Here is a 15,915-nt window from a genome sequence, read left to right on the forward strand (position 1 = left end):
GTAGGAGTCTGGCTCCTCACAGGGCTCCGTGGAGACTTGAAGCAGAAGGTGCGTGGTTGCTGCCATAGGGGGCGGGGTGCAGCCCCTCAAGTGTCCTCCTTGGATATCAGGGAGGGGGAGGGGACCTTTACTGCTGGGTGGGCAGGGCAGTCCCAGGCCCCTGCCTGCTGTCCCAACACCTCGCCCTACTGAGTAGGAAGTCTCTGGAAGTCTGTCCTCTGCTGGGGGAGGGTGGGAGTGAGGCGGTGTCTTTTCTGTCCGGCTGGGGTAGGCTGGTTACTCTGTAAGAGTTCTCTGTTTTGCCAAGTCGTCCCTTCCCTGGTTCTTTGACTAGGGAGAGCCTTTTCTGGGGCTTTTTCTGTCTGTGCCTCTTGGTGCTTCCGTATGGCCTCTCCTCCAGACCCCAATCTGGGACAGTGAGGCCAAAAGAAACCCAGGCTGCACAGCTCCCGGTGGTGCCTTGACTCCTGAGTACCCAGCCCCTCTGCAGTCTTCTCTCCCGCTTTTCAAGTCTCCTTAGGTTTGTCTAACATGCAGTGTCCAGGCTTTTATTTGTGCTTAGTGGGAGGCATAGGGACGTTACATCCACCCCATCTTGAAGCAGAAATGTCAAGTGAGCATTTTCGAAAGGGCTTTGGGCTGAGGAGGATGCCCCAGCCACCAGCAAGCAGCCTCTTTGCAGAGGTCAGCAGAAGTGCAGCCTCTGGTTTATTGGTGTGTGAGGCAGGGCTGAGTTTAATGGAAGGGAGAGAGGCCCAGCAAGTGGTCCCAGATGGTGATTTTTGCATAGGGACTGGACCAGTGGGCTTCTTCCCAGTGACCTGCTTGAAGCAGAACTCCAAAGTCCCATCCTTTGGGCCCTCAGTATCGAGAAGAGTTACCTGCTTCTCCTGTCCCCCTGCCCCTTAAAGTAAACCCCAGTCACCCAAGCAGAAAATAGCAACAAAACTACGGGCCACTAGGAGTTTCTAGAGCCCACTTCCTGTGCCAGCTGCCTTTGGGGTCACCAGAGTCTGTATGTCAGGTCATTGGGGGCTCCCAGGGGAGGTGAGGCGAGAACGGGAGGGATGCTGCCCTACAAACCTCTGACTTGTGGCTTGTAAACCTCCTCTGTGGGGACAGAGGCTGTGTGGGGCGCTTCTGGACTCCTTGGCATGGCCGGGTTGGCTGTTGCCATCTTTAGACCCTTTGAGAAATAGTGGGGGCAGCAGCTGCATGTCTGGGGCACCCTTCTTGTGGACTGAAGGCAAGTGGACATGTCTAGCTTGAGGTTCCCTGAGAAGCAGGAGGCTCAGAGCGTGTGTCCCTGGGTGCAGCTTTCCAGGCTTGTGGAAGGGGTTCCAGATCTGGAGCCCTCAGTGAGAAGCGCTGACGAGTTGAGGGAGGGTGGCAGCTGAACCAACCCCATTGGTGAACGGGCTCCCGCCTCTGTCTTTGCTTCAGCGTTGCCCATGATCATCAATGCTCCCCTCCCTGACTACTGCCTCCTCACAAGTCATTTGTTCCCTGTTTGCTTGCTGTGGACTGTGAACCCATGGAGGGAGAGCAGTTTCTTATTTATCTCTGTTTTCCCACTGCCTCACATAGGCCTTGGTAAATGATTTTTTTTTTAATAACTTAATATTGAGATGAAACTCACCTACCATATATAGTTGACTTATTTAAACTGTGCAGTTCAGTGGTTTAATGTATTCCCAGAGATGTGCAACTATTACCACGGTCAGTTTTAGAATGCTTTCATCCTCCCCAAAAGGAACCCTGTGCCCTGTAGCCATCACCCCCCGCAGCCCGTCCGCCCCCTCTGTCTTGGGCAGCCCCCTCTGCCCTTTGTCAGTAGGGTTTGCCTTGATAAACGCTCCTGCAGAACACTGCCCCCTTCCCGGGCTGCTGGAGGCCTTGTCTCTTGCCCCATGCCCTCCACTGGCCCAGCCTTCCCACCTTTCAGGACGACCTACTCACCTGGGTGGGGTCTGCTTTGGGGTGATTGGTATGAGGAAGTCACACCAGATGAGGTGGGTGCTGGTAGGCTCGCCGAGGAGGTGTTTGTTGAGTGAATAATGATGCTGCTTTCAGGCCAAATTCTGAGGGACCTGGCCAAGCCCATGTCTCTCACTGCCCTTTTGAGGAAGGGACAGGTAGGTGTAGCTGACAATGTGGTCACCCCAAAGCCCTGGAGCCAGAAAAGAAGAGGGTGGTATGTGATTGAAGCCAGACAGAAACTGAGGAGACAAGGCCTTGGGCTCCAACCTCCTGATGTCACAAGTCAGAGACTTGCAGGCCCCGTGGCCATGGTGGGGAGTCACCTGGCTGGGGTACAAGGGGTCATTCTCCAGTGCCAACCCCTCTGTCCTGTGTGTGCATCTCCGAGTGGGGCAGAGAGAGACCGAGTGTGCTTGTCTGCCTGGGGGATGGCTGGGTGCCTCTGGTTCTTGCTGAGAAAACAGACCTCTGTTCTCTTTGCTTCTGCTTTCCCAGGCAGTATTTCATCCCACATACTCCATGGTCCTTCTGTGCCATGTCCCTTTAACTCCTGGTTCCCTGCCAGCACCTACTCCCATGTTTCATCAAAGTGAGTCTTGCTTCCTTCCTTCAGCCTACTCCATACCCCATGCCCGAAACCCCTCTTTCTGTTCACGGGGAGAAGCCAGTGCTTTCCCTGGGTCTCAAGGCCCTGTGGGAGCCTAGACATGCTCACCCCACATGCTCTGTGACCTCGGGCAAGTGTTCTGCCCTCTGCGTGTCACAGATTCTACAGCTTTTCAAAATGAGGTGATGTGACAGGGCCTCCCAGTTTGGAAATGTTGAGTAAAGCGCATGCTAGGAGGACCCTAAGGCTCTCCCAGGGGTAGTCTGTGTGTAAACAGCAGGCAGAGGATTTGGGTTTTGATTTGTTTTGCTGATTGTGCCTCAGCCGCCTTTTTCAGGTCTGGTGTGGCCAAAAAGGGAGGTGGAGTCTGAGTGTCTGTCTTCATCCTTTAACTCCTGTTGAACTCCTACTGCCAGGGTTTCTGGGGAGGGGGCACTCTTTGGATGTAAGAAATACAAAACTAGCCATCATTTATTAAGGCTTTTTAGGCCAGACACTGTACTTGGGTTTTTTTTTTTACCCCCTTATACAATTTTTGAGATAATTGACATATCATAAAATTCAGTCTTTTAAAGCATTTGTTGTTCAGTTGCTAAGTTGTGTCCAACTCTTTTGTGACCCCATGGACTGCAGCCTGCCAGGCTCCTCTGTCCATGGGGTTCTCCAGGCAAGAACATGGAGTGGGTTGCCATTTCTTTCTCTAAGGGATCTTCCCGGACCAGGGATCGAACTGGTCTCCTGCATTGACAGAATTCTTGTCAAGAATTCTCTTGACAGAAGAATTCTCTGTTATTTCATTGACAGAGCCATCAGGGAAGCCCTTTTAAAGCATACAATTTAGTAATTTTTAGCTCACAAGTTCATGCAAATAACCCCACTGTCTAATTCCAGAGCATTTTCATCACCCCCGAAGAAACCCCACACCTGTTATCAGCCACTCCCCATTTCCTGCTCCCTCGACATCCTGGCAGCCACTCATCTGCCTCCTCTCTCTGTGGATTTCCTTATTCTGGACCTTTCATATAAGTGGAATCACGTAACTTGCGGTCATTTGTGTCTCTTCTTCACTTAGCATAAGGTCTTTAAGGTTCAGCCATGTTGCAGCGAGCGTGTCCGCACGTCACACCTTTTTTATCACTGAATGCCGTTTCGTTGAGCGCGTGGGCCAAGTTTTCCATCCATCTGCCGATGGACGCTGGGCTGTCCCTGCCTTTTGGCAGTTGTGCATAGCCCTGCTGTGAACCTTCACACCCAGGTTTTTACTTGAGCGCTTGCTTCCAGTTTTCTTTGGTGTGTGTACACCTAGGAGTGGAATTTGGGGCCATAGGGATTCTAAGTGTAACCTTTTGAGGAACGGCCAGACTATTTTCCCAGCGGTCTTGCCATTTTCTTTTTTTTTTCCTTGCCATTTTCTTTGCTGTGCTGGGCTGTGTTTCATCAGTCCTCACATAAGATTTGTGAGGTGCAGATACAATTATTGTTACACGCACCTTTTGCATATGAAGATAGAAACTAGGAAGGTTTTCAGCCCAAGGTCATGCAACTGGTGAGTTGATGATTCTCTGGCCAGTGGTGATGGCTGAAGCAGTGTCTCTGCTCCCAGGCTTTGTACCCTCAGGATGAGGGCCTTTGGCCATGCTGATCACAGGCTATCCCTGATGCCTGGTACTTACGTGGTGATGAAGAAAGTGACCCTGGTGGGTTGATCAGGAACTTGCAGGGTGGTGTCTGCTCTTAGGAGTCTTCTGTTCTCCATTTGTCCAGACTCCCGCTAGGTTTCGTTTTCCTGTCTCCATACCAGGTGCTCCAGGCCTGCTGGAGCCTCTTGCTCCCCATTGTGTCTCCTGCTGGGAGTGGGCGCATGCATGGAGGGCGTGGAGCAGAGGTAGATTCTCTTCCAGCGGGCACTTGTCAGCTTGGCATTAGCTTGCCCATTGAACCAGTCCAAGGTCACTGATGACTGGCCCTCCTTCTCTCCTCTAGGCAAAGCCCATTTACGGCGGCTGGCTGCTCCTGGCTCCAGATGGGACGGACTTCGACAACCCAGTGCACCGGTCTCGGGTAAGGACTTCAGAGTGAATTCTTGGGGGAGGACTCACCAGAGAGGGCCCTCTGGGGCAGATAGACCGTGGGAGGAGGGAGGTGAGCTGTGGGTCCTAGGATGGTAGGAGCCATAGGAAACCCTTACTCAGTGAGCTTGCAGAGCCCACAGGAACAGCCTGATTACACATAGTTGCACCTTGCCCTTCATTCAGAGGAACACTACCTGTTCTGTGGGTCAGCTCTAGAAACAGTTACATGGAAAAGGTCAGAGGGCGTTTCAGCATATGTTTGCATTCTGCTCTTTAGGCTCCCGGTTCCTTCAGTGCTGGCGTCCTGCTCCTGCAGCCCCATCTTCCCCTCCTTTCCTCCCCAGCTGGGGGCTCAGCAGATGAGCACGAGTGAAGGGAGGCGGCCTCCAGGGCCCACTTGGCTTCTGTCCCATCTCTGCTGGGCACCCAGCCCCTGGGGGCGGGTCCTGTGGAACACAGGCTGCTGCTCAAGCAGGTCTGAGAGGAGCAGGGAGATGTCAGACCAGCAGCACCCCAGTCAGTGCTTATTCCTTTGTCAGGATCCCCTTGGATTTGGCTCCAGTTAAAGCTCGCTTTCCTCTTCCATGCATGCTCCTCCGGGAACTGCCACCCACCCCTGCCAGCCCCTGATCCTGGAGGGCCTCTTCCCTGCCTCTGGGTCTCTGCTGCCCCATCCTGAGTGTCTCTGGGATGGGGCTGTGGTACCCGTAGAACATGCCTTGTATCTGGGGTCTTCAAGCTTCCTCTGGAATGTGTTTTAATTTTAAAAACAACCAACAGAAGCCTTGGGAATATTTCTTGGGAAGGGTGCAGGCCCTCTTGCAAGGCCATGTGAGTGCTCTGTGAAGACCACGGGGGCTACTGTGTTCAGTGGCTACAGTAACTGGGGGGCAGCCCTCTCTCCGGTTTTGTATTTAGGTCACATAGAATTGCCATTTCCAGCTTCTGATGGGAAAATCATTATTATAAATGATATAATTCTGGTCCAAAGCAAAGAGCCATGATATTTTAGTTCATTCTTTTTTTTTAGTTCATTCTTGTGGCCTTATTGCCAGCAGAAGTATGAATTTTGTTGGACTTGTGGAAATGTTGAAGATAGATCATGGGTCTTCATGACGAGCTCTGAGATTTGGGGACCAACAGTCTCACATTCTAGACATGCCCCCTGCTGCCACACGTTCAAAGGAAGGGCCTCTTTATCCCCCACGTCAGTGCTATTGGACCTCCATCAGCCCTGGTGGCCTGGCCTTTGGGTAGAGGGCAGAGAGGGGCCCCTTTTTCTGGTCAGTCCCTCCCTAGATATCAGAACTGTTTCCACTGGTTGCCCCTCCTCAGTTTTGATTTTTGTTACTTCTCTCTTGCTCAGTGAATCTTGGAGCCTGGCTCACTTTCCCCTTCCTTACACTCCCTGTGGCTCACTGGAACAACCCTTTTATATCACTTTTCCAGATTTTTCAGAAGTGGGGAATCAGTGCCTAGCAATTCTCAGGTTATCCCATAATCAGGTCAGGTAGTTCAACAAATTATGAATTCACACATATTGTGTAATAAGCTCTGTGCTGGGTACATGAGGAATAGAGAAAGTTGATCCGGGCATGACTCTTGCTCAGGAGGAGCTCTCAAATTGAAACAGACCAGGCGGCTTTTTCAGCCTCAGTAACTGGAGACTTGCTGGGTGGTTGGGGCCTCTTGCTGGCCCAGTCCTGGCTGACGAGGCCCTGCTCTTCCACCCCTGTGGCCCCAGCATTGGAAGCTGTGCTGCCAGCGGGCCTTAGCGGCAGGCCTGTCAGGTGCAGGGGCTCCGCATGAGGAGGCAGGCCAGAACCCTCCCAACTCCTGTGTGTTCCGTTGCAGAAATGGCAGCGCCGGTTCTTCATCCTCTACGAGCACGGCCTCTTGCGCTACGCCCTGGACGAGATGGTGAGTGTCCTCTCCCCCCACCTCGCCCCAGCCTCCGCCAGGCCTCTTCCGCTGTGTGCTCTCACTGTGGCTTCTGCGCCGAAGCCCGGAATTTTGAAGCACTGTGGAAGCTAGTTGCGGTGGCATTTAACAGCCCTGACCTTTGCTTTGAGGCACCTTCTGTGGCCACGGGTGAGAGTCAGTAGTGAGGGAGGAGGTCCTTTCTGTTCAGGGAGAAGGAGCCCCTCAGTTAGAAGTGGAGGGGCTGCAGGGCAGGTGGGGTGGCCCTGGGTGGGCCTGTGCCCGCTGGGCTCTGCAGGCCCCCCTGCCCTGGCCCAGGGCTCCTCTCAGATCTGTGACTGTGATTGGTGTCGCTCATCCCATTTATTGTTCAGAGGCCTCCTGGCCACGGGGCTGGTGTTCGTGTCACTAAGTTGGGGTGTACAGGCCCCGTCCTGTCCTGCCACCTGCCTGGTTTGCTTCCCACTTCCTGAGCTGGAGGGATATTTACCAACCTGGTGGAATACTCTGACTTCTTTTCCACTCATTTTGTCTACTGTCCTTTTCTCTAAAGGAGACGGTCTCTCCTAACTAATCTGAAGTATGAATTCCAAAATTGAGTACCTTTTCCTGTTCCTTTGGAATGTGTGAGTGTATGTGTGCAGCATTTTTAATTGGGATGGTTCGGGAATATCCATTCACACGTGTAGCATGGTGGACCGCACCCTTTCAGAGTGCATCTGCTTACTACAGGAGTGTGAGCAGAGGACGCTGCAGTCTGGTGGACATGTAAATTTTTGGTGGTTGTCACAGCGGGTACATGACCAGGTCATCAGTGCTGTTTCCACGTGGGGGGTCCTCATCATTGTGATGCCGTGTGGTCACCATTTTGTTTACGGGACATGTTAATGGGTCTGATATCTAAGGATGCAATTGATAGGTATGATACTTTGTTCTGTGTTGACTAGTGCCTTGTTTCCTTCTAAAAAAGAATTTTCTTCTTCTTTCTGATGAGGATGTTTGTCAACAAGGATGGGCTGCAGGGGCTTTGCTGTGGGCACATCTGTGTCCAGGGCAGCAGGAGGTACTGGGTTGGTGGCACTGTGAGGGTTGTGGTAGGGTAGAATTTGCTGGAGGCAGCAGCAGGCGAGTGGATTCATCTGGACACACGTTGTTTGGTGACTGCACTGCCCTGTGTGTTCTCCTGATCTGGCCATCACCCCGGCAGGCACCCTGAGGTGGGAGCTGGGCTCGATGCATGGGGGTTCCTTTGTCCTCCTTGTGCCTGGCTAACTGCTCTGAAGTCCTGCAAAGACCGACGGTGGGGAAGGGGCCTTGGAGTTCACTGGATGACATCCAGGCAGGACTGCGCCATGAACCATCCTGAAAAACAGTTCCTGGACTCAGTCTGGAGACTGATGATCTTGATTAGGAAATCTTTCTTTAGGTTCATCTGGGGTTTGGCACAGGCCGTGGTCTCTTCAGCTCAGCTGCACAGCCTGAGGGCGGCTGCTGGGTAGACACGCAGCTCACACTGGTCTGAGAGCTGGTCCTGCATGGCCCCCTGCGCCCTCCGCTCTCCCCGCCGCCTGCCTGTCCTGCGATGCTTGGGCAGAGGTGGGGTGTCTTGCACTCAAGAAGAAGGAAACCCTGGAAAAGCAGGGCTGTGGGGAGGGCAGTGGGTGCCGAGCGGAGGAGTTGGCCCTGCTTGTGGGCGAAGAGGTTGCCCGGCGCTGCTCTTGGTGCAGGCGCACGGCCCCTCCAGGGGTAAAGGAGCTTCGTTTCTCTCTGTGCCAGGGAGCGGTAGCCGTCGTGTTGAAACGCCTGTAAAGTGGCATGTTTCCCTGTTGCCTTAGGAAAGCCCCCATGGTGGGTGTTCTGAGATAGCCTGGCACTGTGGGGCTTGCAGGGCTGGAGCGGTCTCTGCCACCCTGTGGTCTGTGTCAGGCCCTGTTCTTCACAGCTGACTCCCGCCTCCACCTGGAGCGGGTGACCATTGTGCCGAAGTTGCCGTGCAAAGGCCTCTGGGGCTGCACGGCAGAGCTGCCGTCCTGAGTCTCAGCGGTGCCAGGGTGCCGCTGGACCTCATGGAGGCCACGTGCCGCCAGACAGAGTGCAGGGCCCAGGATGGCCCCACAGCCAGTGCTGGCCCAGAGACCCTGTGTGGCTTGGTCAGTGGCTTGCTTAAGTTTTTTTTAAAGAGATTTAGGCATGTTTGACTTGCTATCATCTCTGTTCCTACAAGGTTCAGAAGGACTTCACCATGAGATTTCCTGGGAGTGGGGGAGGTGACGGGGCGGGGTAGCCTGCCGGCTGGGACGATCTGTGCCAGTGGAGTGGTCCTGGGCTTGTCCCTGCTGTGGGGGTCCTGCACATCAGGCAGCTGCAGGGCCAGCAGAGCTGCCCGTGAGGCTCACAGCCAGGGAGCAGACGGGCACCGCTTCTCGCGGCTGCTCAGGGCAGTCAGACCCCATCCCCACCCCGGTCCGTGTAACGGTCATGTGGGTGTTGGTCTCCAAGAGCAGCAGCTCCACATCCGAGCACTAGCCAGGCCTCCAAGATCAGACGAACTGCTAATCTGCCACCCTTGCCAAGTTTAGTTTTGCCCCATCCCTCCCCTGCTAATCTATTGCATGTAATAAATTGTAGCGTTTTATGACTAGACCCTTAACACTTAGTTGCAGTTTGTTTCAAATTGTTACTTGGGCTTTTACATTTATAATATTACTATTTGTTTTCATTTGCTTAAGTGTGGTCTAACCAACTGGCCTTTTGTCCTGCGTCCCTAGGCCCCCGATAGTTCTTGGTCCCCCTCTCTGTACTGTCTGACCTGGGGTCTGGGGAGCACAGGTCCTGTCAAAATTGTTGAGTTGAAATCATCAATTTTGTAATTGCATTGCTGTAGGACTTCTGTTAAGCATGGGGAGGAGGTGGGACCTGGGTACTCCTGGGGGAAGGATTGGGTGTGTTCTGCCTTGAAGCTCTTAGTAGTTCCTCAGCAGAGAGAGAACACACTCCAGAGGGCTCAGAGCACAGGTGGGGACTCCTAGTGGGAGGGGGCTTTGGTCCCTGGAGGGCTGCTTGGAGACACCTTTCTGTGTGGGGTCTCCTGCTGGGTCTGGGGCCTCAGGCTAGTTTGACTCCAGAGGTGACTCTTGCCTTTCTCTTCCAGGCAGCTCTGAGATGGGACTAACCTTCGGGATCACTTTTCCTTTTTTGGGAAATTTCTTTCTCGATACACCCACATACCCTGTAACTGGTGGGTGTGGAGGAGAGGCAAATTGCCCAAAAAAGGAAAAAAAATTTTCCAAACGCAAGCAGAGGTGAGGTGGGCTCAGGGCAGCCTCACAGACAAGTGGGAGCCTGAGCAGTTGGGCTGGGCCTCTGGTTTTTGCGGAGAGGACAGAGTGAAGAGTCTGGAAGCCCAGACGGCTCCCCCTCTTCTCTGCCTTTGTTTCTGCAAACCCTGTGCTCTGCTGTTCCTGCGTCTCTGCCCTTGAGCTGTGGTGCTGGGGTCACTAGAAGGCTTTCCTGGGGGAGCTCCCCATCCAGAGGGGAAGCAGCCCCCAGTCTCAGGTGAAGTCACTGGGCAGGGAGACTTGGGGCGGGGGGAACCTGTGACCAATGAGCTCTGGCAGCCTGTCTCTTGATTTCATTTTCCCTTCCTTTTCCTCCTGGAAGCCAGACAAAAACACTTGTTGTTGTTGTTTGCTTTTAAACTATGGTAAAATATATGCAACAAAATGTACCACTTTAACAACTACAGCTCAGCGGCATTCAGCACACTGACACTGGTGTGTGCCCACCACCACCATCCCTCCACCCCTCTCTGGAGCTCTTTCCATCTTCCTGGGCCAAAGCTCTGTCCCCATCAAACCCATACCACACACCCTTCTACTTCCTGTGCCTCTGAATTTGAGGACTCCAGGGACCTCCTGTAAGTGGGGTCATGGTGTTTGTCATTGTATGTCTGGCTTATTTCACTTAGCATATGTCCTCAAGGTTCATTCATGTCGGAGCATATGATAGAATCTTATCGTGGAAGGTCTGATGCATTTGACTCTGCTCTGAAGCGAACTGACCATGGATCTCTTCTCTGTGAAACCTGTGGAGAGGCTGTGCCCACGTTTCCATGGCAGGTGTGTGGAGCCCTGCCCCCGTGTGCCCTAAGATTCCTGGAAAGGCAGCCCAGGCCAGAGCTCTGCCGAGCCTCCTTCCCGGGGGCTGTGCTGCTGGCTCTGCAGTGCGTGTCACACCCCAGTCATATAGTGGGGAGAGCTCTGGTAGCCCTCACCTCCCTTGTTGGAGGGCAGCTGTGGACTCATCAGTCCCCTGGGCAAGGCGCTCCAGCCAGAGGAGTCACCTCGGGGTCTGTGCTCACAGGCGAGGCGGTGGGCTTGGTCTGAGCACTCCTCAGAGGAACTGAGAAATGCTGGGTTGTGGGTCTGCCTCCTTTACAGTTTTCTTCCTTAGGACAGTCCTAGAGAATGCTTGATCCCAGGACCTTTGCCTACTTGGTTTTCCATGAGTTTGGGCCCCAGGGGAGATTGGGGAGGGACTCAGCTTGGCCCACTGCCTGTGGAGACACTCCTCTGCAGCCCAGTCTCCATCATACCACTGCATCAGGGCCTGCAGATTGCAGGGCCCAGGGCCCACAGTTTCAGTAGCCAGCCCTGTGATGTGAAGAGGTGTAGGCAACAGAGCATCCCTGCTCTAAGTGCTGGCCCTCCCCCCGCCCCCTGACCCCCAGCCTGGAGCTTTCCCAGGCAGACTGACTATTCTGATTCACTGGTAACCATGGTGGCCGTCACGTCCACAGTAAAGAGCTGTGGCGGGAGGACATGTGGCCGTAAGAGGGTCCCTTTCACGGTGAAGCCCACAACTCGTTGGGACCCATGTGAATATTAAATACAAAGCTGAACCCCAGCGCACACCTTCTTCAGGGCAGTGGGTGCATTGTGGAGTCAGAGAAGCTTTCTGGAAGGAGTGGGGGCCTTGGCCACCACCCTGCTGGTCGTAGGGGTTGCAGGGGTGCCATGTGCTCAGTCTGGTGCTCTGTGGCTGATCTTCAGGCACCTCTTCTAACGTGATGTTCGCTCCAGTTCCTGCTTGACAGGTTCTGCCCTTCCACTTCACAGAAGAAACTGAGGCTCCAAGAGATGGTGGCATCACTAAACTTGCGAGAGTCAGAACTGGGAGTTTGTGAGCTGGTGAGATGCCTTCTGGGAGAAGGGCGTGTCCTTTGCCCGGTGGCCCCGCCATTGCTGCTGCTGCGTCTAGTGGTGGGCGGCTCGGCCGCACCTGGCCCCTGCGGGCGGGCAGGCTGGGCTCTTGGCCTCCAGCCCACCCTCGGGTTTGTCTGTGGCCACAGATGGGAGCTCTGGTGGTTTTCCGTGTGCCTTCCAGCTCCTTCAACTAAGCTCTCTTCAGGCTTGCAGTTGGGTGTGTGAATGTACATTCAGAGGTGTGTGGAAATTGCAGTGAAGAGTTCACCCTATGCCTCCAAGAGGCAGAGAAGCTTCCTGTGACCCCCGTCTGATGCTTTATGAATCAGTCTCATGTCTTTAGATTTATTTGTAAACCTTTCATGCGTTTGGCCTGGCTTTGACCTTTGTACTTTTCCACCTGGGTTCAGCTTCCAGGGCACGGAGGCAGACCTGCTATGTCGGGGGGCCCGAGGGGGGCAGGGAGAGGGCATTGGTGTGGAGTCTGTACCTGGAGGGTTTCCTCCAGTCCCCCCTCTCTGAGGAAGTGGCCGGTTCGCCCTCCACATGACCTCAGAGGCTGTTGGACCCACAGTGACCTCGGACTGCTTTCCTTCCCTCCTCTGCTCAGCTGTCCCTCCTCAGTCCTGTGGTTGCTGTGGTAAAAATGGCAGTTTTAAAAAATAACTTTAAACTTGGAAGTGTTTTCATCCCTATGTCAGCCTGTGAGCAGGATGGGGGCTGTGAAGGAGCGAGGGCCACCCCAGCCCTGTGGGTGGGTGCTCCACGTCCCACAGGGCTCTCTCGGTGCTGTCACAGGCAGGCTGGTGACCTCTGTCTTCCCCATGGAATTCTGCACAGAAACATAATGGGAGCTTTAAACTGACACAGTCTGGTGCTACTTCAGTTGAAGCTGTGCATGATCCCACCCTTCCTTCACCACCCCCACTCCCCCAGCAGTCCTGGCTGGACTGGACAGACCTCCCCAGACAGAATCACCCTGGTGCCTCAAGGCCCAGCCTGAAGCCTGCATGAGCAAGCCTGCACCACCTCTTCCGTGTCCGCCAGTTAATTTTTTTTCCAAAATAATGAACTTAAAAAACATTTGCCAAAGTCTGAGTGCTTTACCAGTGTGAACAGCCACCCTTCCCTCCCCCTTTCCTCCCCCCCCACCCCATTCTCCGAGGCCTCTGCAGGGGCTGGGTGAAGGGGAGAGCAGCTGGGGGGCGGGGAGGGGCTGCTGCAGGACAGCTCAGCAGGAGTGCTCGGGAGCCAGGCCCCAGCCAGATGTCAAGAAGGTGGCTCCAGGGTTGAGGCGTTGCACCCCTGCCTGCTTTCATTTTTAGACTTGAGGGCTGCAGCTGATATCCTTGTCCTGTCTACTTAATTGTGACAGCTACACATCATTTTCACCTCTCTGGGAGGGACGTTGTCACAGTTAATTCCTTAATGACTCTTAAGTATAAGTGCATTGGGGATGAAATATAGTCTGTAAAGGGCTCTGCCTCTGGGCTTTCTGCAGGCTGCCTTGCCTTGGACTATCCTTGGGTCAGCTTCAGGTTACTTGGAATTGTAACGGTGGGTGACAGGAAAGGGCATGATGAACCCAGCTGGGACTGGGAACTCCTCCCAACCAAGCCCTGTTGTCCAAAGATCAGGGGTCAACGGTGGCACTCAGAAATGTCACACACCTTCCTTCCTCAAGTATGATTCCCTGGGACGCAGAAGGCTGCACCCATTAGAGTGAAGCATCCTTTGGTACAGGTGTGCCCTGGAGACTGGTGGCCAGACTGTAGGCCCTTCTCACTGAGTGGAGGAAGAAGCCTGGGACACAGGCTTGTTAAGATGTATGAGCCTGGTATCTAATGGAAAGTATAACGTTCTGCCTCTGGTGGCTTTTTGTTGTCATTTACCACTCTACCTGCTGCCCTGGGTGGCATTTCTCAGTGTGGAACAGCTGGGGGGTGGAGGCCACCAGTGGTTACTTATGGGGCTGTTTGGAATAAAGAACAGAGCAGACTCCTGGGAGTTACAGCAGAGGAGTTTCAAGAATGACCGGGTCCAGAAGTCCGTTTATGGCTGGGGAAATCCACCAGTAGGTATGGGGTCACCTGGTCCTGAAGGGAAGGACTTGCTGCTTCCACGGGGCCTGAATCTGGGGCGGGATGGATGCTCTGTGCTGCCAGTGCCTCATAGAGCAAAGAAGTTAGAGGAGAACATGCAGGAATGAGTGGGTGCAGAGGCTCAGATAGAAAGGAGCACATGCATCCCTGCCAGGTGGGGTGGGAATCCTCTGCAGGTAACCTTGAATCATTCAAAGAACCAAGAGAGGACATAGGCAACACTCCCATGGGGGGTCTCCTTCCTCTGTTCCTGGTCCCTAGGATGCAGATTTCCATGTGAGTCTTCCTGCACAGGGCAGTGAGTGTTTCAAGGGAGCGCCTGCTATTTGCCTGCATAGACAGAACCTTAAACTATGCATGTGGGTGTAGGAGAAGCCTGGCACCTGTCAGCTGACCCAGGGGTGGAGATCAGTCTGCCATCCCCTTTGACTCTGGCATGTCTGTCGTAAGCATTTAAGAAGCCTCTCCCTGCCCTCCCTGCCCCGGAATCCTCCCTCTTTTGACTTTCAGACTCTACTGAGAGGACCTGGGGACTGGTGGCCCGGCGAGTGCCTTTCCGTGTCACTGGGACCATCCTGTGTGCCTACATTCCTTCCCAGTTAGCCACGTGCTCAGTCATGGGCAGCAGGGTAGAGATGAGCTCCCGGCGGTGTCTGGTGCCCTCAAGCCTAATGAGAAGCACGGTCCTCTTTCCGACTCCCCCGATGTGCCCACATCTGTTAAGGGGACACCCATGGCTTGTGAACAGAGGGGCTGGAGGTGATTTTACGTCCTCCTGTCCACTTGGGGCCCCTGCCAGCCCTCTGCATGTGCACGGCTCTTACTTACAGTGATGGAGGGGGTCATGGGATGGTTGGAGCAGCAGCTCTGTGAGATGGTGGAGGGATTTCTGGGGACCTCACTCTGTGCAGGGGTAGCAGCTGAGACGGCTGTAGTGGGCATCCTTGGTGGAGGTCCTTAGAGCTGTGGGTGGACTTCTGTGGCGCTGCGACTCTGGTCCGTGTGAGGGGCTGGGGGGGTCTGGCCCTCCTGCAGGGACAGGAGTGACTTTGGGTTTTAAGAAAGGGATCAGCTTGGAATAATTGGTTAGGGAGCAAATTAAGTAGCAGTAGGGAGAGAACTGTCGAAAAAGAGTCATTTTATGAGAGTCAGCAACAGGAAACATTTGGGGTCCAAGAAACAAAGCCAAGTGACTGGTATCAGTGTGTGCGTGTGTGCACCCATGGTGCCCCCTCACATGCCTGTGCAGGGCCAGGCGGCTCGAGGCCAGGCTGCAGTCCTCCAGGGCTCAGCCCTGCTCCCTGACTTCTTGGGACCCCATCATGGGCCCAGCCCTCCCTGCCTGACGGTATTTTTTTTTTTCCTGGGAAACAGGCATTACAAACAGTCTGATAAGCCAGCCCATGTAAGGTATTAAATGGAGGGCTAGATCAGTAATGTTTATGTTATTCTGACCCTGTGAAAACTGCCACTCAAGCCATGTAATGACCATGACTGTGTTTCCTTCCACACTTGGTTTCTCTTGAAGTTTATGGTTGCCCTCCCCCATTCATTTTGACTTATATTTAACTAACCTTAATTGAACTTTACAGTTCCTGACAGAACTACAAAGTTCTCCTTAGTGTGGGCAAGTCCTTCGGTCAGAGTCGTCTTTTTTTCATGGTGACATCCCTCATGGCGACTGCTCTCTGCTTGTCCCATTTGGCCTGGCTCTTCTCCAGGCCTGCTGCTCAGCTCTTGACCTGGGGTTCCCTTCAGTCTTCTCTAAGTGTTTTAGGTTGATCTCTTGGTTTTGGTTTGCTTCTCTACTTGGTAAAGCCTCTTGAGAATGGCACAAGGGAAAGAGTTTTGAGACCTTGCATGTCTAAAAATGCCTTTCTTGCCTATACTCTCGATTGGCAGCTGGACTGGTTATAGAATGTCAGTCTGGAAACATTTTCCCCTTGGAGTTGTGAAGGCACCGTTGTCAGGTTCACGTACGGTTCCTGAGCCCGTGGTGAACGAAGGGCATTTTCTCTCTGGAAACTCTG

The 15,915-nt window shown here is 53.8% G+C and overlaps 1 protein-coding gene across 3 annotated transcripts in view; it reads left to right on the top strand.

Annotated features, from left to right (window-relative positions):
- The window catches only part of MPRIP (myosin phosphatase Rho interacting protein), a 93,855-nt gene that overhangs the window by 18,298 nt on the left and 59,642 nt on the right, over positions 1-15,915 (top strand). For all 3 annotated transcript variants that reach the window (XM_065909993.1, XM_065909991.1, XM_065909992.1), the window contains exons 2-3: positions 4,571-4,648; positions 6,514-6,579. In XM_065909993.1, coding sequence (XP_065766065.1) covers positions 4,571-4,648; positions 6,514-6,579 — 144 coding nt within the window. The remainder of the gene's footprint in view (positions 1-4,570; positions 4,649-6,513; positions 6,580-15,915) is intronic.

This window comes from Muntiacus reevesi, chromosome 18 (assembly GCF_963930625.1).
Source record: "Muntiacus reevesi chromosome 18, mMunRee1.1, whole genome shotgun sequence".
In the NCBI taxonomy this organism is placed as follows: Eukaryota; Metazoa; Chordata; class Mammalia; order Artiodactyla; family Cervidae; genus Muntiacus; species Muntiacus reevesi.